Source organism: Phoxinus phoxinus, assembly GCF_949152265.1.
Source record: "Phoxinus phoxinus genome assembly, chromosome: 16".
In the NCBI taxonomy this organism is placed as follows: Eukaryota; Metazoa; Chordata; class Actinopteri; order Cypriniformes; family Leuciscidae; genus Phoxinus; species Phoxinus phoxinus.
Window position 1 is genome coordinate 26,729,342 of NC_136891.1, and position 25,982 is coordinate 26,755,323.

Consider the following 25,982-nt stretch of genomic DNA (forward strand, 5'->3'; position numbering starts at 1 on the left):
ATTTAGATGTGACCAGTCACTAGAATATTTTGACTTGGAGAGGTAAACATTTTTTTACAGTGTGTAATTAACCTTCATAATTCACTTATTAACGTGATATACAATTTAATAATATAGGCTATACCGTATACTAAAGAACATTTTGTGCAATGGTTCTAACACAAGAGTGTTGAGCAAGGAACATAAGCCCAGGTAGCTTTGACATTCAGCTAGTTTCGCCTACAAACTTGGTTACATAATTGAAAATATTTTTTTTTTAAACCACCCGAATTTACAATGGGTTAACAACAGCGTACTACATTTTTTCGTTAAATCAATTTATATAGGCCTATATAAAATGTTTTATATAAGTTTTTTTTTTAATGTTGCTACTGTTCTGGGCTGCGTTTCCACTTCCAGATAACGATGGATCTTAGCACTAACGAGCATTTTCTATGAGCGACTTTACGAACTTCTTGATGCTTTTGGGAAACGCAGCCCTATTCCAATTCAATAGACAATAGAAATATTAAAAAGTTACCAGAAAACAGTTCTTTAGAAAGTTAACCGTCTTCTTTAGAGACTGATGCCTGTCTGTAGGCCTACTGCTTGTATGCAGCAGGTATCATCGATCTAGTCTGTTTTTAGAGCTCTAGCGCCCTCTGTCTGTACCTAATAAAATGCTGACAAAAACAGTTTAATAGAACCTACAACATAAAATAACATCCGATTAATGAAAAAAATATAGAAAAACAAGAATAAAAACACACCATTCAATACAAATCTTTTTACTGACATACTGTTCCATTCATTGTTCCCAATCTGCAGTGCAGCTATAAAGGTTTAGGAAACTCCTGGAGGCAGGGCTATCCGCTGCTCGTTTTTGAATTGGACAGAGGGTAAAAGTTTGAGGCCTGATCTAGCAGTTCCGTCATTAAAGCAAAGTGTCAAAAATAGCAGTAAAGAAAGGCTAGACATTATGCAACTGTTGGCTCTGGGGTACGAGTACAATGTATTACTTAGCAAGCTGAAACTGTCAATGCAGATGATTGAGATAAGATGTTCTTTAGTAAATGGGCTATTAAAGCTAAGATTCATTAAGTACTCAATAACAGCAGGGGGGAAACAAAACAAAACAAATGCCTTTACTGCAGAAATAAAGACGTAAAGTGAAGAGAAAAAACAAGGTCATCAGTTTTCATAGCAGCACTCATAGTCCATGATGTTTACATTCCATAAGATCCATTTAACCCAAGATTTTTATAATGGAAACAGCATGACGCTGAGGGCTAGTTCTAGACCTAAATCCCACAGTTTTTGCTGCTCCTTCATGAAAATGCAAAAAATAAAAATTGCATGATTTTAAATGAATGAATACCATGAGGGGAAAGCCCTTAGCATTAGCCCGCAGCACGCTTATCTTCAGCCCGCATTTCACCATCTTGCCAGTCACTCACAGGGCATGTCAGGCTAGCAACTGTGGCAGAAATAACCATGCTATTAATCCGTATTACCGTTTCTTTTTTTTCTCCACGGATGAGTCAGGGGACATGAACCATATGGTCATTAGATAAAAGGGTATAGCTAAAAGGAAAGCTAATTGAATAAATTAAACAGACCACCATCCAAATAGGCAAAGTTTTCTATAGAACACAGTATAAAATTGGTTAGCACTCCTCATACTTGTTGACAAACATGCGCTTGGTCATTTGAGTTTATATGATCATCTTTAATGCACGCCGTGGCATTTTAGCAGCTGCCCTGGATGCTTTTCTCCATCTCTCTCTTTCCTTTCACGCTCGCTGACTCTCTGCATTTGCAGGCTGAGGCTGGAAGCTCCTGGTGGGAGTGTAGGTGGGCCGTGGAAGCCGAGGTTTTCCAGGAGTCGCTCAGGCGCTGTCTATCTCAGGAACTGGCACGGGGTCGGTGCTCCCAGGCTGGTGAGAGGCACACAGAGGTTCACAGGGCAGGCTGAGAGATTCTGCCGACAGGCTCTTGCTAGACAGAATACTGCTGAGACTCGGCTTCCGGCCGCCCCGTGGCTGGGCCTCAATCTCCACACGGACCTCGATATTGGTCCCTTCCCTGCGGTAAACAACAAAAAACAGTTTTAGGGAACAGGAGTCAATGACGTGTTGCTTATTATTATTTCTTAAAATTCTATCTAATAATTTATACAAAAATATATTAAAAGTAAAATCTTGCATAAAATGGTTTAAATACAACTCTTCTATGATGATCATCTTTTTAATACAACTGTCCTGATATCATAGTGGAAAAAAAATCATATGTAAAAAAACAACAACAACAACAACTAAATAATAAAAACTAAACTGCACATAGTTTGGCATAATCTTTTAATATTATTTCTTAGGAAAAATAGACAAACCGTATACAAAAAATAGACAAAAGTTTGGAGTCAGAAAGATTTTTTTGAAAGAAATTAATACTTGATGATTACATTAAACTCATCAAAAGTGATAGTAAAGACCTTTATAATGTTACAAAATATTTCTATTTACGTTACAAAACTTTCTGTTCATCAAAGAATCCTGAAAAAAAAAAAAAAACGGTTTCTACAATAATATTACATTATTAATAATCAGAACTCTTTCTTGACTAGCAAATCTTCATATTAGATTGATCTCTGTCTGAAGGATCATGTGACACTGACGACTGGAGTAATGATGCTGAAAATTCAGCTTTGCCATCACAGGAAATAATTACATTTTAAAATATATTAAAATTGAAAACTCTCATATTTCATTAAGAAGATCTTCATTTGTGTTCCGGAGGTGAACGAAAGTAATTAATGACAGAATTTCCATTTTTTGGGTGAACTAACCATTTAAATTGTAACAATATTTCACAATATTACTGTTTTTATTGTATTTTTAATCTAAATAAATTATATCTTGGTGAGCATAAGAGAGTTCTTTCAAAATCTTACCGACCCCAAACTTTTAAACAGCCTTGCTTACTTCTTATTAATATTTGAAAAATGATTGCCTGCAAAATCAAGCCATTTCATGACATTTGCTGACCTCAGAGCAAATGTTTGTGTGCTGCTGAAAGCACACTCCTCAGCTACATCCACATCGTCTGACTGAACAACCGGCTCAGTGCTGTCATTATGTCCGTCATTAGGGAGTTCAACGGAGCCCTTTGCTCCAGACTGGACCACACTGGTGCTGGGAAGCGACATCACTTCCTCCACATTCACACTCACTTCCTGTCCGCTTCCGTCAGTTAGAGCTGGGTTAGGCTGGCCAGTCCAATGATCACTGACTACATGAGAAAATAGAAGAACTTCAAGAGAAGTTTAAATGTCATCAGATCAGGCCAAACTGAGAGCTTAATATTGCAATACTAATCTTTCTGCACTACAGTGTTACAATATTTGCATAATCAAATACAAACTCATATAGAAAGATCAGCAATTTATAATAAAGCAGGATCATGTTCAAGCAAAGAGTGTCATCATGGATAATGTACAGTATAGTGCTGGGAAAGCTATTTTTTTAACTGTAGCTTTCCAAGCTAAAAATCTTTCCAAGAAGCTAAAGCTCCTACAAAATAGTAGTTAGCTATACAAATTTACAAGTAGCTAATTACAATTAATAGATGCTTTATAGCCACATTAAAAGTTCCTTACAAAAAGTAGCTAACAACAGTGAATCTTTTAAGGTGGTTAAACTACAGCAAATATACTCTTAAGTCAAAAGTATCTTCACTTGTAAAAAGTATCTAACTACATTGAACTTATCTAACAGGGAACATTCTCCATTTTTTCTGGTAAGGTTATAAACAAAAATTGTCAATTTACGTCAATAAAATGTTCGCTCAAAGTTAACTGTTCGTTAATAACATGTTCTTAAAACGTTAGCATGAAAACATTGTTCGTGGAAAAAAAACCTGAAACATTTTAGTTTGTCTAACATTTGTTAAATGTTACTACTTGTTTCAAAATGTTTAGAGAACTTTCAAAAGTAGCTTTGAACAGCTAAATTGACATAAATTTCAACTAATACTGCAAAAAAATAAAAAATTATAATAATTCTATATCTGATTTTTCTTTTGATTTAAACATCAAGGGCAATTATTACATCTAGAAAGCAGCTCAACTTTTAATTTGTAAACTGAACTTACAATTGGCCAGATCTTCCAGCTGTATGTTCCGTACTTCAGGAGGTTCAGTTTGTGTCCTGCACCAGCCGTTACGGCACAACGACATGGGCACGACCCCGTAGACATACGTCAACATAAGAGGCACCCCTACACCTTGAAACACAGAAGATTTACTAAATTAGAAATAATTAGGAAGTTGTTCCAAAAGAGTATTACATTGTAAAAAAAATATATGATCAATAAGTTATGACAACATATGTTTTTACATTGCTTTAACTCATCAAAATAAGTTAAGCAATTAATTAAAAAAAAAATCTGTTTAAGTAATTTAAGTTGATTTGACTTAAACACTCAAGTTGATTGTACTTAAAAATTGAAGGCAGCAACTTTTTCTTAGTGTATTATTAATTACAGAAAAAGTGTACAAGTCCCTACTGTATATTATGCAAACGAATACATCAAATCACAGACATATTTACCTCAAAAGTGAACTTATTTTCAGATGAATCTGAAGGAAAAGGGCAGTAATTCACATGGCAGCGTAAATACACAGAGGCATAATGCTAGCAGCAAAGACAAGGACAACACGCAATAAAGAAGACAAAAGGCCATGATCCTCCTGGTTCTGGACGAGAACAGTGTGGCATTGTTGATGAGGACATTGCAGGGGACAAGGCCCCTCTGTGGCTCTCCTGAGGAGAGGTCAGAGCTGCAGAACAGACAGGGCTATTCACAGGGGAGAATGAGAGGGAACACAAGCTTTGGGTTTGCGAGGAGAGCACCGAGTAGTGAATGTGCTGCGCTCAGGTCTTCACGCTATGCCATGGAGATCGCTCTGACATTTTAGTCGCAGCCGGCTGCTGTAATCTTCCCCTCCCCGCTCCAACTCTCACAGGAGTGCCAAAGCAGAAGATAGATGAGTCATCAGAGGCGACCGGGCAGTGTGTGTGTGAATGAAACAGCTGCATGCACATATGTTGGCTAAAATGTGTGCAATATGGATGTTTAAGGATTAGTTCACCCGACCCCAAAAAAGGTAATTTACTCTGAAGTCATTCCAAAGCCATATGATATTCTTGCTTTTGTACAACACGAAATGAGAAATCTTTATTAATGTGCCAGCTGCTCTTTTCCATACAATTATGATTGAGACTGGAGCATTCAAGCTTCATAACAGATGCAAAAGCACCATAAAAAATATAAACAAATCATCATAAAAGAGGTCTTCCAGAGAACAGATTTATGCATAAGTTGTTATTCACCTAAATCAACTTATTTACTGAAAAAATCAGGCTCAAAAAAACGTTTCACAAAGTTTAAGTAAATAATGGCCGTTAATTTCAATCCGTTTTTGGTTTCAGACGGTTTTTGCATTTCAAAGAGTGGCCAGAATATTCTTCAAATAATCTTTTGCTTTCCACAGAAGAAAGTCGTACAGGTTTGGATTGACATGAAGGTGAGTAAATGGTTTTAAGCTGAACTATTCCTTTAAGCGTGTTTGTTTTCATTTCTACCTTTTTCATTCAAGGTCTCAGCAGGGAGGCAGACTTGTGTCTTAAATAGCTTCATTTGTCTGAACGCCAGAATAATCAGTACAAAGAAATAACACTTAAGTCAGCACCTTTACATTGCCGTAACCCAACAATACGACCACTAAAGCGCTCCTTGACTTCTTAATACACCCATTTCTTATATTCACATTCAGAAACATAACAAAGACAAACACTACTGTTTAAAAGTTTGGGGTCAGTAAGATTTTTGAAAGAAGTCTCTTATACTCACATAGGCTGCATTTATTTGATCACAAATACAGTAAAAACAGTAATATTGTGAAACATCATTACAATTTTTTTTTTTTTTTTTTAATCTATTTTAAAATGCAATTTATTCCTGTGATCAAAGCTGAATTTTCAGCATCATTACTCCAGTCCCCAGAGTCACATGATCCTTCAGAAATAAATCTAATATGAAGATTTGGTGCTCAAAACAGTTCTGCTTACTATCAATGTTGAACACAGTTGTGCTACTTAACATTGTTGTGGAAACTATGATTTATTCAGGATTCTTTGATGAATAGAAAGTTAAACAGAACAGCATTTATTTGAAATATAAATTTTACATTATACATGTCTTTACTGTTTTTTTTTAAATCAATTTAATGCATCCTTGTTGAATAAAAGTATTATTTTCATTAAAAAAAAGTGTACTGGCCCCACACTTTAGAACAGTAATGCATATAATATAAAACACAACATATAAGATAAAAGGACCTCTCAAATATATTAGTAGCCAAAGTGGATGGATGAGTTTCTTACCGACAGTAATGGCCGCAATGACTGGAGACACAAAAACAGACATCATGACCCCACTGGCCACTGTCAGATAATGCTTACTTCCTGAGATACTGTTTTTCTTACAGCGACCATGGACCTGAAAGGCAAGCAAACAGATACAGATGAAAATAAAACAGTCGGCATGAAACAGAAATCACAATCATCCTTTCTTTTTTTTGACATACTATATATCCAAGTGAAACGGCTTCTCAAACGAGAAAAAAAAAAGTAGTGCGGGGCTTGATTTTGTTTATTGGTTTGCTAATTCATGATTTTTATTAAAGATTACAAGGGCACATGGACTTTTTCTTTTTTATATAATGAGGTGCATGGATAAATCATTTATATACACTGCAAGGTTTTTAAGAGACTTCAAATTAATCATCACATACAAAGGAAGTAATCAAATGAGTGTTTTCTGATGAATCTGATTACTCTAAATATATCCTGCTGGGTTTTTTCACGGGGTCCCAAAGAGCAAAACTGACTCCATGAATGAATGGCACAGTGAAACGCTCTCTACTTTCTTTGCAAAAATTTTCTATAATCACATTCACCTGCTGTGTGAAGGGGTCTGGTGGATTTACATACATTTACATACAGTATATGCATTCAGCAGCACTTTTCTCATGATGAGCATACAGCCAGGGGCATGACCTTGTCTTTTTATCCTCCTAGAGCTATTACCGGTAAACGGTCACTGGATGCATTTCTCAACAGAGAGGACAGACATACAGTAGCAGCTCACTTTGAGTTAAATAATGCAGCACATTTTTCAGTCTTTACCTTGCGGCCCATATAAATCGGGATGCCCACAATGATGACCGGTAACGCAATGCCTGCTATGAGTGAGATCACCACCGGAGCCCCGAGCAGCATGCCGACCTGCCACAAAACCTTTCGGGTCTGTGACCACGGCTTCTTTCCCCAGAAAGTGCAGCCTGAGGGACTGTAAGGAAAAGAAATAAAAAAATAATTAATTTACTGTTTCATACTCTCTCACACTGACATGGGGTTGAAGATAAGACAAGGAATATTAGCCAATAAAAGCCGCACACACACACACACGCACGCACACACACACACAGTCTCATTGGATCAATATTTTATGATCTCATCCTAGATTAGCCTCATGCACTGCCTGGGTGAATTACAATCCTCTATGGTCAGTGTCACTTCCTGTTTTGTACTGTGTGGCAAAGTCTTACAAGGTTCTAGCTTAAAAGTGAATTTGAAGTAAATATTTGAAGACAACCACCCAATAGGCAAGTTTTCATCCAAGGATTTTTTTTTGTTGTAGTTGCAGAAAACGGTTAAGCACATCAAAAATTTTACAGATTTAACTAAAAGAAATGTGAATTATTGATTCAATTTCCTTACTATCTGTTTTTGTAACTTCTGTCAATATTTCAAATATCGCAAAAACATTTTAGGCGATCTATTAGACCTATTTTAACGATATAAGCGCATGGTCTAAAGCGCACGGTGCAAGCGCACTTAGGGCGTGTCCGAATCCACTTTTGCTAGTTTAATGACAGGAAAAATGGTCTGGGCGCTCGCTCAGCGCATGGTCTAAAAGGGTTGTCCCTATTCTCTTAATAAGTAATGGGTGTGTTTTGGGCGTAACATGCAATAAACCAACCAGAGTCTCATCTCCCATTCCCTCTAAAAGCCAGTTGCACTTGCGCCATGGCGGATTTGCTATTTACATGGTGGAATTTGCAAGTGGAAAAACTGAACGCTTCTCCAGAGAGGAAACTGCTCGTGCGCCAGGTTAAAGCGCGCAAGCAGACCATCTACTGGGACAAGACTGGATGCACACGTTGTGCGCCTGCCTATATGCTTATATTACAAATGCACCCTTTAAATAACAAAAAAATACTGCGTCATTGACTGTGCAGTCTATTTCCGTTGCCTAAAAATATGAACGCACCGACAATGAAACGTAAATTCTACACATTTTTCACTCTACCTGTCTTGTCTTCAATGCATAGTTTAGAATTATGATGAGAATTATGTATGCATTCTGTCATTTAATAAAAATCTCTCTCCGGCCAGCTGGAGCCCAGCAGAAGGGGGTGTTCATTAAATTAAGAAACCTGCTTCCGGCAAATCATGGGGGTTGGGTTGCACGGACAGGGAAATATGAACTGAGATATGTACTGATTAATTGACAAACGTTGCTGCTGGCCAACATCCAAGAACGGAAAAATCTATTCGAAATCAGCTTTGGTGCAGCGATAGCTTACTGAAACTGGAAGCAAAGTCGCTATCTGAAAGATCAGACCTCTAAACTGCCTCAGCTTCTGTGAGACTTGTTGATTAAGAGTAATTAAGCAAATCTGATAATCTGCAACATTCATGAAGTCGGCTACAAAAGCAACTCAGCACAAACTCAGTATTCCAGGGCCAGAAAAACATATTTGACATTCTTGTGCAGCAGAATTACCCCTGTTCAGCTTGGGCCGAATGTGTCAGAGAGTAGCTTAATAACAGATCACAAACTCTGGTGACTGCTTGTGATGAATGTGGGCTATGTGCTTGCAGGCAAATGTCCTATATTTGGTTGCGAAAGCTCTGCACACTGGATTAATATTCTGTAAGTGTTAATTACAAAGTGTACAGTAGCCAACAGGAACTTACACACAACCACGGACCAAATTGTGCATATAAAACTGCAGGCACATTCATAAAATCACCCATTCCACACTATTGAAGGATTGTTTGTTTTTAATTAACTTTAGTCAGATGTATTTGTTACTGTAATCAACTGTATTCTTTTTTTCTTAAAAAAGTGTGACCCAAAGCCCCTTAGGTCATCATGAAGTTACTGTCTCATTGGCTCTCCATGGGGTGTAATTGTATTGTTTGTGGCACATTTGTTACCAGGTATAAAGGTCTGTTACACAGACAGAACTTTGGGTTAAGATTCTTAAATATTGCTGCTTAAATATTAATATTAAGATTCTTAAATATTGAACTGCGCTACACTACTACTTTCAATAAATTATTCTCCCCACAAGAACTCTGGGCAAACTTACTTATTTTGTGTATTAGAGAAATCGAATACATTGGCGAGCCACCCAAACAATCGCTCGGACAAATATTGAGAAATCTAACACTACGCTTATGGTTAATGTGACTTCCAAGGGTAGCACGTTTTAATTTAAATCAGTCTGCCGGGAAATAAAGTTTTTAGAATGTACAGGGTTGATACAATGAGCATTTGAGAGGAAGAGTTGTCAATGTTAGAAGCATCAAATCTCCAGAACAGTTTGAGTCTGCGAGTAAATTAGATATTTATGATCAAACTGTATATTCTCCAGTTATACAGTTTGATCATAAATATCAGATTTGTTTTTTGTCTATGAAATAATCTGTACCTTTTCCATCTACGTTTTCAGTGTCTTCTGCACCATTATGTAAATTATTTTCTATATGACTGTTCACAGAGATTAGCGAACTATTATCTAAATTAAAAATAGATATTTAAATATTTTACTGTGGTATAATTTACATTAAAGGTCAAAAGTTTAGGATAGGTAAGATTTTTTTAATGTTTTTGAAAGAAGTGTCTTTTGCTCACCAAGGCATTTATTTGACCACAAATACAGAGACATTTTGAAATATTATTACAACTTAAAATAACTGTTTTCTTTTTTAATATATCTTCATTTATTCATGTAATGGCAGCAGCCATTACTCCAGTCTTCAGTGTCACATGATCCTTCAGAAATCATTCTAATCATTAATACTGATTTGCTGCTCAAGAAACATTTCATATTATTATCAATGTTAAAAACAGTTGTGCTGCTTAATGTTTTAGTGGAAACCATGATACATTTTTATTCAGGATTCTTTGATGCTCAAAACACAGGATTCATTTGAAATCTTTTGTAACATTATAAATGTCTTTACTGTCTCTTGTGGTAGAATTAATATAGATATACTTATGATCAACTTTTATCCCTCTTCCCTTTGGTATGTCTGATTATGACTAACTTTCCATTCCAGATCTAACAATGAAACAAAATAATTCTTACTTCCTTTTATTTAGGATGTAGCCATCAGACGAACATTCGATATGATCTAACCTTTTGACAAACTTTTGACTTAATGTGTAACCTTGGTCAAATGGAACTTTGAAAGATGGACTCAATGTTCTATTTTTTGACTGTATTGTGAAATGATCAACTGAAATATTAACCCCTTACAATGTTTTTTGATATTTTGCTGATGTCACTAACAAAGGGAAATGAAGGGGGGGGGGGCTTGCTTTAAACAATTTAAACCAATCATATTGACAGAACGTAACATGTAGTCATAAAGATTCTATTTTGATGACATGTTAGTCACGATGATTCTATTTTGATGACATGTTATGTGTCTGGCTTTATCCTATAAAGCCTGTTTTATTCTGCGTTGGGCCGAGATTCTCTGAGAACTGCTCGAGACCTCCCGGCCGTTTTGAATAAACCACCTGAGGGACATTTATTGAAGTCTGTCTCTTTTGTTATTTATGCTGCGCAGCAAAGTAGTTAGGGTAAGAGACTCGGCCTGTTGTCGATGGAAGACGCGAGGGCTAGAGTATAAAGGTTATTAAGTGTCGATTTGAAGATGCTAGATATTTATTAAAGTGTCGATTTGTAGACGCTAGAAAGTTTATTAAGTGTCGATTTGTAGACGCTAGGTAGTCAGGTTTAGGGAGAAATCCTTTACACTCTTTTGCTCAATTTAATGTGCCTGTCCTTAATAAAATAATACAAAATAATCTTTCTGACCTCGAACTTTTGAACTGTAGTGTATTTCAGATAAGTCCACCTTTAAAGTGCATAAAATCTAAACTGAGCCGAGGTTGGTTGCTTTACATCTTCCTGTCTAAACGGGCAGTTCTAGTACAAAATAAGCTACAATGTGGACGTGACCGTTAGCCATTAGTCAAAGATCTGGCTACGTGCGACAACACTTACAGTAACTTGATGAGTGTGTTCTGTACGTGTGTACCTGAGGTAGTGCACATCAGTGATCTCCTGCATGCACAGCCAACAGAATTGACAAGCACACACTGTACAGTTCATTCTATTGCAGCTGCCATCATTAGTCTTCATGATGTAGGCCCCACATCGTGGACAGGGCTTGATCTCCTCTGCATCTTAAAGAGCGAGGGCAGAAACAAACATCTTAGCTGGGACCCCAAATGGATATTAGCTTAGTCCCTCAATATTCGCACCATACCGCCAGGCTCCTCGTTGAACACGTAGAGTGTGGAAAAATCGTTGGCTCCTGACGTGTGGCGAGCGCGCTGACGTCTGGCTTGGTCGCAAGTCTGGTCTGGGTGCCACAGCTGACGGCAGTGGTAGCAAAACTCGGTTTCACAGCCTTCCCGACCACAGCTTAGCTTGGGACACTCCGCACAGCCGTAAGCTATCACTGCATAGCTAATGAACGACAGAACACACAATAAAACATATGGATTAAGTCAATTATATTTCAAATTATAACAACAACATGCAGCTAGTTAACATGTGTTAATCAATATTTTAAACACACATCATTTGATATGTGAACATAAGCCACCTGGTTACAGTAACATCATTGTTTTTTGTGCTTCAGTCACAGTAGTAAAGAGAGAGGATGCTCTCGGTCCCATGTGGAGTGGCTGTAGGTGATACTTAATACTGTCTTGTTGACAAGAAATGCCAAACAGCCATGGATTCCCATCACTACCCCGATCCGGTTACCATCACGAAACCAAAAGCTAGCCTCCAGAACTATACATAATGCACCACAGAGGAGAACGTGCCTCACGCTGCAGCATGCATGACATAATGATCTGCCACTATACACTTGCTCATTGACAATCCAGCTAAAAGCCACTTCACATGGGTGATCATCAGCTGGACTACAAGCTGGTGTGACTGAGGATGACCTAGTAGACCATTTCAGTCAAGCTGGTTAGAGTTGATAGACCACATTGGCTAAGCTGGTGGAGAAGCCGTGTTCTATCTAACTACCAGCAACAAGCCAAAAAAAACCCGGGTTGACCACATTTTAAAATGATTGAATTTTATTTCATATAAAACTTCTCACTCGCAATTAAGTTTCTCACAAGCAATTCCATTGAGTAATATTATGTGGTGCCTTTATGTCAGCAAGTTTGTTTTATAAAACACAATCTAACTTCTTGTGACTAGCAGCATACTGTAAAAAAGTAAAGAGTGGATGCAGAAAATACAGTATCGGAAACAGTTATTGGATAATCAGGTTTTTATGAGACAATATAATTTAATGACAATCTTCAGCGAATCTCAAAATGAATATCCATTTTGCATACTGCACATTATATTGTGGTGATGCGTAAATTCACTTCACTAGTTTTTAGTGTCTTTATTAAAATGTTATTTTTCAAATTTATATTTTTTATTCAATATAAAAAATATATACTGTGTAAAATAATAGAATTTTAAAAAATGGACACTTATTGTTTATTAGCCATAACGGGAAAACTAAAATCTGCCAGTATCGGCCAGAATATGAATGTTATAATCTTAAATAAAATTTCTGCTTTATATTTAAAATCAAAGTTACACACCGCCAAGATAAATTCATTGCACTTTTCTTTTTTTCACTTTTAATATAAATGATAGATAATAAAAAAAAGCAGCTAAAAACATCTAAAACCTTTTGTAGATATTATTGTGACAAGTTCAATAAATATAATATGTCAAATAATATTAAATCAAATGTTGGAACAATATCCCTCTATAATGGCACTCTAGAAGAGGATGGGACAGCTTCTAGCGATCACATTTATGTGCTAACCTGCAGTCTGGTGCTGGGCACCAGCGCGTGTCCGGGTCAGCAGCCAGAAAGCGGCGCAGCTGAAACTCTTCGAATCGCTCCAGCAGAGCACCGTCATCCAGGATGGCACGGACGTCGGGCAGAGCCAGCACTTCAGGGCACTGCGGGCAGGCGATACCCACGCGGCTCTCGGAGATCTCGATGCGTAGGTATTGGCGCAAACAGTCGGTGCAGGCACGGTGCTGGCAGGAGGACAGGCGAGGGAAGTGGCCGCGTGGTTGACTCAGGAGGCAGAGCGGGCACTCCACCAGGTGCTCGAGCAGCTGATCCTGACTGGAGGAGGACAAGGACAGTACACCCATTGAGCCACTGCTCCCACACTCCACACCTCCCTCGTCATCTTCCCCTTTCCCAGGATCTCCTCCATCCCTACCGCCCTCTAATCCAACATCACTGTGAGCCCGGACCTGGGAGGAAACACAAAAATGATTCAGGGCAGAAATGCTATAATATTTAATTATATTAAATAAGAAAATGACACGGTCTAACAAATCTGTTTCTTGGCAAAAGGACCAATGAGAAACTCCTAAAAAAAATTTGGGATGGATTGTGAGACATCATGCATCTAATTTCTCAGTGGGTGTGAGCCAAATGGTGTCCCAAATGTCCAATGCGGGTACAGTTTTACTTTCATTGTATTGAAAGAACAGCTTTAACGTTTTGATAACATTTCCTTTTGTGTTCCAAAAAGAAAAAGTAATGTGTTTGCCTTTGATTGAACTAGCGAATTTTAGACTTCAATTCGCATCATTGACCACATCATTGCAGACAGACATTTTATTTATTTTTTTAATTATGCTATTCAATAATTATATTTTTTTGTTATTATAAACAATCTGAGGGAGCATGTTTGATTGGGCATGATGCTTCTGAAAGGAACTGAGATGTTAAAGTGTCTACCAAGTAAAATGAACCATTACAGCAACTGCTTACATAATACAGTAAATTAAAACATGTTTAAGTGTTACAGATGTATAATGTATAAATGTACCAGTACCACATGTTCATGCTCATTGGGTGTGAGAGTGATGGCCACTTCCTCCTTGTTCAAAGTCCCGGCGGGCTTCTCAATCCTGGGATCAGATTTGGGCTTTCGGCTGAAGAAGCTGAGAAAACTAAGGGACTGTGACTGCTGCTTGGGTCTCTTCATTGTACAGAGCTGGACAGTCCAGCCAAAACAGCATGAGTGGATCAGGCCCCTTTTGTTTGTCTGTCTCTGTTTGTTGCTTATGGTCGGACACTGAACATTGGCAAATAGACCATTGTGAGGAAGTAGAAAAATCGTCCACAACAGCGTTTCCTGATCAAGGTCATCCTTGTTTTCTTCTTACATGGAATGTTTTATGTTCCTTTAGTTATCCAAACGATTCACAAATGGTGGTTTCATAACTGAAAAACAAACAAACATATAAACAGTATCAGTAGATTGTGAAAGTAAGATTGTTGTAGAAAACAAAAATCAGATTTCAGCGCACGTCCATTACAAAGTTTGGGGTCGGTAAGGTGTTTCAATGTTTTTTTCAAAGAAGTCTCTTAACTGTTTTCTGTTTTAATATAAAAGTGTAATTTACTCATGTGTTGGCAAAGCTGAATTTTCAGCATCATTACTCCAGTCTTCAGTGTCACATGATCCTTCAGAAATCATTCTAATATGCTGAATTGCTGCTCAAGAAACATTTATGATTATTTTTATTCGTATTATTATCGATGCTAAAAACAGTTGTGCTTCTAATATTTTTGTGAAACTTTGATACATTTCAGGATTATTTGATGAATAGAAAGTTCAAAAGAACATCACTTGAAATAGATATCCACTGTTATGTTTTGTGTCTTTATCACTTTTGATAAATTTCATGGTTTCTTGCTGAATAAAAGTATTAATTTAAAAAAGTCTTACTAATCCCAAACACATATATTGCACATACACATCTTTGTAAAAAATATTTTTACCTTGAAAAAAAAAAAAAAAATCATATCAACAGACAGTCAACATGTAATGGAGAAGGAGATGCCAGACAGACAAAAAATAGTGAAGACTGACTTATTTTTTCCCTGGAGGATTCAGATGCTCTGATATGCGAGATTATTATTATTAATTTTGCTTTCAATTGTTAATTTTACTCTCCTCCAAAAGAAACACTCATGTGGAGAGCCAGCCAGATATGAAGATGGACCAGACTCCACATCGGATAACCTCATTATTAAGAACATCATGTTCAAGCATTTTAAAATTAAACAGACATATCTGGCTTAAAAAACTTACAAATGTTGTCTTGGCAACTAACTAAAATAAAATAAGTTGAATTTAAAGATTACTAAAACTAAAGCTGAAATTAAAATGAATTCAACTAAACAGAAATATTTTTAAAAAACTAAAACTAATGACAAAAAACACGTACTCTAACTAAATTACTAAAACGTGAACTAAAATTAAAATAAAAGCTGAAAATATACAAATTTAAATTAACTCAAAATATGAATAAATACTATAATAGTATATAAATAATACAAAAATAACACTCCATTTGACATATTGTTATTTTGCTATAGAGAAAACAAACTGCTAAATGATTCAATATAAAACACTTAGATAAAATATATTCATGAGGATAAATCTAATTCAGATCTTTGCAGATAAACATTCTGATGTGGTAAATCTGATTAAAGCAGATTAAATAAGAGATATGGCCAATAAAGCTACTTAGTAAAATACTGTATTTTATGGTCATTAGATTAGATTTCATATACATTATTAGAGAACTATATTTCTTTCACTTACACTTTTTAAAACAATCTCAAGAAAATCATGGTTTTGTTAAATAGAGAAAAACAAGAAATCTCATGGGCAAAAATAAATAAATAAATAAATAGAGTCATGATCTGCTAAAGATCAATATTTTGATCTGAAATAAGCAACATCAGCCCCTCTGGCAGCATTACGTAATTAACGTGAGGGTCTGTGTCTTGCTGCCTTTGACTGCATGCTCCATCACTCAACAGAACAGAAACCAATAAGGAGAATAGACCTATAATATCAAGGCCATTCAACACTCTGACAAGGAGAGTTTTAAAATGCACAGGGTTGAGCTTGAAGCGTGAATAAAAAGGGTTATACAATTATAATGGAGGGAATACATTAGACTACATGATAGATTAAATTATAACAAAGGTGCATTTAGACATTCTGCTTGACTTAAGAGACTAGCAACGTGGCTGATCTAATTGCATATCATTGATATCTGAAATAATTCCCACCAATGCTATATTATGTCTCATGCATGCATGGAAAATAAATACTTCTATCATGCATAATGCAGTGCCAGTGGACCTCCAATGATGAGACAAAGCTCAAATGTGTTTTATAGCTTCTCTGGCCATAGAGCAAAATCCTGTGGCTGAGATCTTTGGATTGGCTTTGTTGTGTTTTCTTTCTCTCGGTTCCCTGGACTATTCCTGGACATGAACTCAACGGCTTTCTTGTTTAACCACATTAAGCAAAGTTGGCCAACAACTTGGTAAACCCAAAATACCAAAAGCCGATGAAATGCCACCATAGCTCTTTTTATAATTATATCAGGATCTTTTGAAGAAGGAGGGGATCCCATTAATACCCTGACTAATAACTCCCGTCAGAAAAGCATCGTGGCAATGCCGTTTAGGACGTTATATGAGGACACACCTCCACATTATAGGACCAGGAGCGCATCAGTGATCCGACATTTACACCAACTGGTACTTTAATGATACAGTAGCCAGCCTACGAATATTGATATTAGCCTACAATTTACATACAGAATAACAGGCACTTCAGAAGACCTCTCGATTGTGCAGAAATGGGTCTGTTTATCGTTGCTTTAAATTTCATTCACTGAAATTCATTGTCTACGAACATAATTTCTATTATTAATTAATAAGAAGGTCTGGCCAGGGCATCACAGCACTGCAGGGAGTGGCAAGGTTATCACGTATGACTGTTCACCCCTGCCAAATAATGCACTTGTATGCGTAAATGCAGCATATTATACAGCAAAGCAGAAGACTAAATCACCTTCTGACCAAAAGATAGCGCACAATAATTGAATGAAATCAGCCTCTTACCTCCGCACAGTGCGTTATCAGCTCAGCAGCACCATCGGCTGGGTGCTCGGCTCCTCCCACTGAGCGGCCGAGGACAGCTCCTCCCACTGCTGTAAAACGGAGCCTGTTTGGTGTCTTCGAGCGTTTTTCTGGACCCTGTGGTCCGAGATTCGCCGCATGACGTTGGCGAGGAGATCCCCTTAAACCTCGAGGTTCCCTCTTCTCTGCACACCGGCGGCGCCTGCTGCTCGAGAGCTTGTAACGGCCTGCGGGAAAGATGCTGCGACTGCAGTGATCGGAATCCGTGCGATGACGTACAATCACTTACTTCGTTCAGTGACGAGCCACATTTTAATGAAGCAGTGCCCGACAGCGATCTCTGCCTCTGAAAACAACAAACGGCTTAACAATTATATTTTTTAATTTGTAAAAATTGAGCACCACTGCACCAGTAATTAGTAGCCTATTTTAATATAACGGTATTATATTAGCCCATTTCATAACAATGCAATATGATACTAATAAAGTATATAAAATATTAAGTTAAGACGTGTGTGTATTAAGGACTGTACGTATATTGACATGTAGACTTTTGCTATGGTTTACGAATAGTAAACAAAGAAAATATAAAATTGATCGTTGTTGTAGGCTATTAATAATATAATATAATTAATATAATGTTGCTGCTGTTGTTGTTATCATTTTGTAGTTATTTCGCCCATGTGAATAAAATGTGCTAAAATTAATTAAAAAAAACTAAATCTAATATTAGGTTTTCCATTATTTTAGCAAAACATTCCATAAAAAGAGAAGAGAGGGAGTAACGTACCCGGATACGCGTCACTGAGGAAGCGGAAGTACGCAACGGTAGCGGAAGAAAAATGTATACAATGGCAATTTGGAAATCAATTAAGTTATGAAAAAAGAGCATTAATTGCCTTTCTTTGTGGTCGCTGTGTTATGGAATGGCGGCTTGTGAGCAGTAGTGCACCGTCAGACGCCGCTGTTTTGCCTCGACGGGAACGGTTGTTTGACGTGTCAGGCAGAAAGAGCAGGTATATTTATGACATCTGCTGAGCTTGACAATATTGCTGGAGTTGAGTGTTTAGATTTGTGTGCTACATGTCGACAGAATAAACGCACAGGCTGGGCGGTAAGAGTCATGCTATTCAGTACGCGTACAACACGAATGCAGACATGCATTCTGTCGCACTACGAGTTTAAAATATCCTGTATGTGCTATAAATAACGCCAGTCTTATTTATGTTAAATGACACTGTAAGATTAGCACGTTAGCCCATGTATCTGTTATAGAGGTTGTGTTGACGTGCATGTAAGTACAGTAACGTCTGTTATTTCAATGCTTTCAAAGGCTACTTTGGAGAATGAGTTGATTCTTTTCGAGGGAATCCAGAGGAGGTTGCAAATAAAAAGGCTGACTGGAAGATGCCAAGAAGAAAACAGCAGAATCCACAACCTGTCAAGTGTAAGCTGCTTTTTCATCTAGTATTGTCAGCTAAATGGTTTGCTTCATTCCTTTCACATGCGTTTTGTTTTCGCAAGTGTTTACTAATTCACAGAAATATTATTAAACTGGTCATGTGGTCTTGCCTTCTAATTAAAACTGTCATATGCTTTTGAGCCATTTAAACTTGGACATAATGTCCAAAATCTCCTAAATGTTAGCTATCAATAAGCAGACTGTTTGTTACAGTAATAGCAGGGACATGTAGACTGTGTGATTATAGTATTATAATAGGTTTGTAATATAATTATACACTATATATAATAATTATAATGAATTATAACAACATATAATTAAATAGTAATTATTTTATTGACAAGTCTCACAGAAACATAATAATTGCACTGCCGCCTGTTTTGATCATCTTGATTTTGAATTGTGCTTTCAGGTGTCAGACAAGAATCTTCTGATGATTATAATATATGCTGTAAATCTGGTGTCTTGAAATGTATTATGTGGCTAACAAAACTAGGAGTTATTTCTGTGTTTGTGTCCGATTATGAAGATAAGCTGAGTTTAGCTGTATACACAGTGTGATTAATTTAATAGAAAGTACTTTTAGATTTAGATGGTGACTGTCATGGTAAATAATTGAATAATATTTTAATTGCTTTAAACATTAACTCCTGCTAACGTATTGGTTGTTCATTGTTTGTTCTTTTCTTCTCAAAAAGTGGTCATTATTTTCAATCTCGCCCAGTAGATGGCAGTAAATCTACATTAAAACCAGGGCCAGTAAGAAGTCAGTACTGCATAATGGGCTGCTTATTTTCCCTTTTTGTTACATGAAGGTCACATTAAAACTGTCTTGGAAACATTTTACATTGCCTTCTTTATTTATCTTTACTATTACTTTTCATGTATAGTAGCTGACTGTTTCTTACACTTGCAAATCTTAAAAATATGAAAATTCATTAAAATGTTATTACATTTTTAAAAGTTAAGATCATCTAGCTGTTGTGGTTTCATTTTCACAATGGCCAGCAATTTTTATAATCGTAAAGATGAACTATGAAAATAGTTTGAATGAAATATGAGACATGATGTGTGAAGAAAAAGAACAATCAGGATGTCACAAAGTGTTATTGTATTTCCAATCAAACTGTAATTTTGTCAAATTATGCAAAAAGAATGAAAATATAATATAATTGGAGCCAATAATTTTCTTCAGAAAATGTTTAAAATCACATTTTAACCCCAGAATGCTTTTAAACACAATGTACAGTGCTATGCATAAGTTTAGACACCCATGCTAAAGTTGACTAAAAAGAGGAATAAAAAATCTTCTTTTGGAAATTGAACTTAATGCCTTAATTAAAAAAAATAGGAAAAATCCAACCTTTAAGGACACCAATTTTCTTTGTGAATGAATAATGTATCGTAAATAAATAAATGTTCTTCCTTAAAATACAGGGTGCATAAGTTTGGACACCCCTATGTTAAATTCCCATAGAGGCAGGCAGATTTTTATTTTTAAAGGCCAGTTACTATATGGATCCAGGATACTCAGCGTCCTGATAAAGTTCCCTTGGCCTCTGGAATTAAAATAGCCCCACATCATCACATACCCTTCACCATACCTGGAGATTGGCATGGTTTTATTTCAGTTAGCCTAACAGCTGGTTTGATTTGCATTGAGAGATGATCTTATGGAAAGTACTCCATGCCAATCTCCAGGTATGGTGAATGGTATGTGATGATGTGGAGATATTTTAATTCCAGAGGCCAAGGGAACTTTATCAGGATGCATAGTATCCTGGATCCATATAGTAACTGGCCTTTAAAAATAAAAATCTGCCTGCCTCTATGGGAATTTAACATAGGGGTGTCCAAACTTATGCACCCTGTATTTTAAGGAAGAACATTTATTTATTTACGATACATTATTCATTCACAAAGAAAATTGGTGTCCTTAAAGGTTGGATTTTTCCTATTTTTTTTAAATTAAGGCATTAAGTTCAAATTCCAAAAGATGATTTTTTATTCCTCTTTTTAGTCAACTTTAGCATGGGTGTCTAAACTTATGCATAGCACTGTATACATTGTGACTTGGTTGAAATGAGAAATGAAATGAACTAATCAGAGTGTGAAAAAGTATTATAATAAAATAAAATAAACATCTTTTTCAAAAATTCCACGTGGCTGAAAGTGATAATTGATTAAATGATTTCTTTGTTGATTGATTGTTACAAATATACATGATCCCACAAGATGGTGTGCAGTTTACTGTAAAACTTCTTGTTTGTATAATAAATGGAAGATTCTGTATTCCTCTTATGAAGTTTACAGCTGCTGAGTGGGATTCACAGGGCTTTAGTACATCATTTTACAACCTTTGATTTAAATATATATATATATATATATATATATATATATATATATATATATATATATATATATATATATATATATATATATTAATAAAAAATAGGTAAGTAATTAGATTAATAGTATATATACACATTGACATCAACAGGCATTATCACAAAGGTAAGGACAGAAATGGCCCATAAAATATACATGGGTCAAGTTGCATGATCTTCTTCCAGTGAACGCCATTGCTGCTGTATTTAACCATGAGCCTTTGCTTTCAGTGGATTCTGAAGATGGTTTAGGCACCGTACGTCCAGCAAGCCTTACCTTTGAGAGCGACTTTCTCCTGGGACAAGAACTCGAGTTCTCAGATCCTGACAATGACAACAAGATCATAGGCCTTGAAAAGTTCTCAGGTGAGTTACTTGAGTTTTCAAGCCCGACTTTGGTAGAAACGTGTTTTTGTCATCCTAATCCTTTGAAGGATAATTGTGCCAGTCCCATTGGTACAACCAGTTTCGTGCGAAGATAAAATAATAAAAAAATATATATTACAAAGACCAAATTTAATTCAGATTTTGGAAACTAGCTCATATTACAGGGTTCCAACTGTCATTGAAAATCTGGAAATATTGAGGAATTGGAAAATTATATAACAGTTAGAATTTAACGTAGAAATTTCTAGTAAATATATGTTTTGAAAACCATTTTTTAAAATTGTGAAAGCAGTCTCTATAAAATGTATTACTTGGCTATGACTATTATATGATGGCTACTGATACATTTTGAGGAATTAAAACATATGCTTTAGAATAGATGATGTAATGCTGGCATTCATGAAGAGCCATATGGTCTCAATATGGATATTAACTGCAAAGACTGACCTGTAATGTTAACGCTATTATGCAAACGTGCTGCATTTTGTCTGTCAGCAAGCAGTGTGATCTTTCATGTATAGATGAGAGAAGAGAGCCTACCTCCCTGGAAAATTTTACTGGTTTTGGCATTCTGACAGAAGAACATACCATTTCAAAATGGCAAATCAGGAAAAAATACACCATTATATAAGGGTCATCAAGACAGTCATCACCATCAAGGACACATTATAATAAGGCATTTAGTCATCATCATCATCATCATCATCTCCTCTCAGGGTCTTTATCATAGTTGTCATCATCATCATCATCATCATCTCCCCCTCATCATCATCATCATCATCAGCAGGACCATTATAGTCATCATCATTATCATTAGGCTGGGTAATCATCCACCTGGGGTTTCTGAAACGGGCGATATAAAGGCCCGTTCAGACTTCAGACTCACACATTTCTACACATTGCATGTGCATGAGGACAACGCTTGCAGAAGGAAAACGTCGCTTCACAGAAAGACTGAGTAGAAACACTGTAGCCTTGGGTTTTGTTGGAGTACCACCTTTTATTTGTTTCTATCATAATTTATGTAACCTTTGTCCACTTGCTTAGTGGGTAAGTATAAATGCGGGGGGAAAAACAGCTGTTGATATTTTGTGCTCTCCTTGTAATTTTTGTACTTTTGATACAATTATAGATTCTCATGTGGCATGAGAGGTTTTCCTAAACCATTTTGTGTGTATTTGTCCTTGGTCAGTAACTCGTAATACTGAGATACTAGTGTTACTGTCAACTTTACTTGCTACAGATACTGAAATAGTGTCTTTTTCTTTTGAAATTTCTGTTGTATTTGAATGCTTGCACACTGTCTCAGATTGCAGAACACATATCTATACAGCTGCATAATGTAATGCAGTGTCCTGCTGTGGTCCTGTACAGCTGACATCAGTCTGCCTGGCTTCCCCCTGGGAGACGAGGAGAGCTCCCCCTTCAGCCGCCTCAGTATGGAGAGTGACGCTGACGACCTCCGCGCAACCGAAAGCGAGCGTGCTTCTGAGTCTGCCTTTCCCTCTTACCTCTCTTGCAGGGGCTGTGGTCAGCTCCTGGAAGACCCCCTGGGACCCGGCATGGACTTGGTGGGGCCCTACTGCATGCGCTGCTGCAAAGGGAATGCGGATGGCGTTGTGGACAGGAAGCTCTGTTTGGGCTTAGGCTTACAAGCGGAGTCTAGAGGGGGAGGGAATGAGGGCGCTAGTGGCGAGGATGGCTCCCTGAAGCTCCACTCATGCACGCTCTGTGGTTTCACTTCACGCTACACTAACCACGTTAAGAGGCACATGAAGACACACAATGGTGAAAAACCATACGGGTGTCCGCTGTGCTCCTATGCATCGGCGCAACTAGTGAACTTGCAAAGGCACTTGCGCATACACACCGGAGAAAAGCCCTACAAATGCAACCACTGCACGTTTGCATGCAGTTCCTTAGGGAACCTGAAGAGGCACCAGCGCATGCATTTAGCTGTAAGCCCGGGTCAGAGTGCCACTCAGCCGGTCAGTGGCAACTGTTTAAATCACACTACTGTGGGTCAGAAGGAAAAGGAAGCGGCTCCTGCCCCCTCTGAAGGTAAGTAAGGTCCTGCTGTGTGTGTCCCCTTGAAAGAACATTGAACAGAGTTTTACAATGAGTTGTAATTCAACATCCTTCAGTTGCAGGTGCTGTGCAGTCTGTCTCACGTCCCCACGTGGGAAGGGATGGGAACTACTTGCAGACCTTTGATGGCCTCAGGCTTGCACAGCCGTCGTCGACAGGGGTGTTGCAGTCAGGACAGGCTCCTTCTGAACCTGCCGCCCTACCCCCCACGTTCTTCCCCTTCACTTGTCGTCTGTGCGGCATGGCCTTGGATGATGAGGACGGGTCATCGGCCCAGATTTGTGCCAAGTGCACCTTGGAGATGCTGACTAAGGACACAACTGGATGCCCCGCTGAGCGAGGGGACAAGGTCTACACCTGTGCTGCCTGCCCCTTCCTCACCCACTACCCAAACCACCTGGCCCGCCACATGAAGACCCACAGCGGAGAGAAGCCATACAAGTGCCCGCAGTGTGACTACGCCTCCGCCCACTTCGACAACCTCAAGCGGCACCATCGAGTGCACACCGGCGAGAAACCCTACAAGTGCCACCTGTGTGACTATGCCTGCGGCAACCTGGCGAATCTCAAGAGGCACCAACGGGTGCATTCAGGCGCCAAACCCTTTCAGTGTGCAATCTGCAACTACAGCTGCAATCAGAGTATGAACCTGAAGCGGCACATGTTGCGCCACACGGGCGAGAAGCCCCATAAGTGCCAAGAGTGTGGGTACACCACTGGCCACTGGGACAATTATAAACGACATCAGAAGAAGCACAGCCTGTCTACTGATGGCTGGGTTAAAGCGCAGATGCCTGGAAATGAGGAAGAGGTGGAGGACGAGGAAGAGGTGTAGGCTAAAATTGCAAGACAGTCGTCCATATGAGATTTTACTGTAATGGCATAAGCGTTGTTAGTTGACCTCCTTTTCTTTTGTGCCCAGAATTATTTTGGGAATTGATCACAAGCTGCTACATGAAGTCAAATTCAAAAACAGTTACCTGAATGTCCTAATGTAGGGGTTGTCCAATCCTGCTCCTGGAAGGCCAACCTTCCTGCAAACTCTATATAAACACACCTGAACCAGCTAATCAAGGTCTTTAGGATTATTTGAAACTTCCTGACAGGTTTGGAGCCGGTTGACACTAAACTCTGCAGGAAGGTGGTCCTCCAGGAGCAGGATTGGATATTCCTGATAAATGCCTCTGAACGAGGCAAAACGTTTGTTACCCAAAGCTCTCTAAGAGCGTTCCGAGCCTGATTGTGGTTCGTTTATTAGTTTCAAACACACTACTACACCACTGCCATTGGAAGTTCTTCTTTAAGCCTGGCACAACATTGCATGCACTTAAGTTAACCTTGGTTGACTGTTTCGAGGTTTTATGTAATTGATCATTTTTTCCATCTTCTCAACTATACTGGTGAAAATGCCTTCACAGATGAGCATAATGTTCTTTATAGTATAGTGATCTTTAATCATCTTGTTTTTGCTCTCAATAATTCTGGGGGATTGTGTTGCCTTTTATTGTTGTGTGTATTTTATTGACTGTGAGAAATGCCATTTGTCTGAGTTTACTTGAAGCAAAATGTTGCGTAGTGGATTTTAGTGTCATGCTGAACATAGAGCTTTTATTTTTGTATATGATTTTATTTTTTATCTCCGAGGAATGTTTGGCATGTATTTGCCACCCATGGCATTGTTAGCTATACCGAAGGACGACAGTAAACGTAAACCCTATTATGCAGTTAAACCTTAAGGTTGCCAAGAAATGACCGAACATTGAAATCTTGTAGGTGTGTGGTGCTTGAGTGTTTTCTTGTTATTATGCAGTGGTTTCATTAATGCCTTAAATATCCTCAAATAAAACATTTGTGTTGAAACTTGCTTAACTTCTTTGTCTTAATTCGGTTTTCATCTTCAGTCACAGAACTGAACTGAAGTTACTAGTAGCCAGCAGGATGTGATTAAGTGGCCTAGAGAGGCAGTGTGTATGTAATCCTCACACTTTCATAATGAGAGCTGTAATCTTCCCCGCGCTCTGCTGCGAACAGCACCGGTAAACACGCTAATGATGACAGAGCCCCGGGCAGCGAATGAGTTTGAAGTACTAGAGCCTGTTTTGAGCCCAAAGCTTACATTGAAAGGAAATTTGACATTCAAATCATAGGTAAAAAAGCTAAATATCATGATAATGATTTATGCCCGGACCTTTTGCGGTAGGTTTCTTGTGAGGGATTTTACGTAGGCTACTAGCTAATCAT

The 25,982-nt window shown here is 37.8% G+C and overlaps 2 protein-coding genes across 6 annotated transcripts; one reads left to right on the forward strand and one right to left on the reverse strand.

The window, feature by feature from the left end:
• Nucleotides 1-753: 753 nt before the first annotated feature.
• Nucleotides 754-18,227, reverse strand: LOC306983449 (E3 ubiquitin-protein ligase RNF19B). Of its 4 annotated transcripts, XM_079583856.1 has the most exons (11): nt 18,208-18,227; nt 17,400-17,763; nt 14,293-14,690; nt 13,263-13,708; nt 11,676-11,878; nt 11,445-11,592; nt 7,227-7,389; nt 6,423-6,537; nt 4,129-4,260; nt 3,024-3,267; nt 754-2,064 (listed from the first exon to the last, which is right to left on the reverse strand). In XM_079583856.1, the coding sequence occupies exons 3-11, from the start codon at nt 14,449-14,451 to the stop codon at nt 1,869-1,871; spliced, it is 1,806 nt and encodes a 601-aa protein (XP_079439982.1). In that variant the 5' UTR covers nt 14,452-14,690; nt 17,400-17,763; nt 18,208-18,227; the 3' UTR covers nt 754-1,868. The 4 variants fall into 4 exon arrangements, with proteins under 4 accessions (XP_079439982.1, XP_079439980.1, XP_079439983.1 ...); XM_079583854.1 differs by lacking the exon at nt 18,208-18,227 and having other exon boundaries at nt 3,024-3,288; nt 17,400-17,742; XM_079583857.1 differs by lacking the exon at nt 18,208-18,227 and having other exon boundaries at nt 14,299-14,690; nt 17,400-17,713.
• On the forward strand, nt 18,210-25,605 carry znf513a (zinc finger protein 513a). 2 transcript variants are annotated; one of them, XR_013794363.1, is made up of 6 exons: nt 18,221-18,433; nt 18,751-18,864; nt 21,498-21,632; nt 23,028-23,714; nt 23,798-24,735; nt 24,895-25,605. XR_013794363.1 is itself a non-coding variant. In XM_079583858.1 (5 exons), exons 2-5 carry the CDS (start codon nt 18,825-18,827, stop codon nt 24,574-24,576), a joined length of 1,641 nt encoding a protein of 546 aa, XP_079439984.1. In that variant the 5' UTR covers nt 18,210-18,433; nt 18,751-18,824; the 3' UTR covers nt 24,577-25,605. The 2 variants fall into 2 exon arrangements, 1 of the variants encoding a protein (XP_079439984.1); XM_079583858.1 differs by having other exon boundaries at nt 18,210-18,433; nt 23,798-25,605.
• Nucleotides 25,606-25,982: the final 377 nt, after the last annotated feature.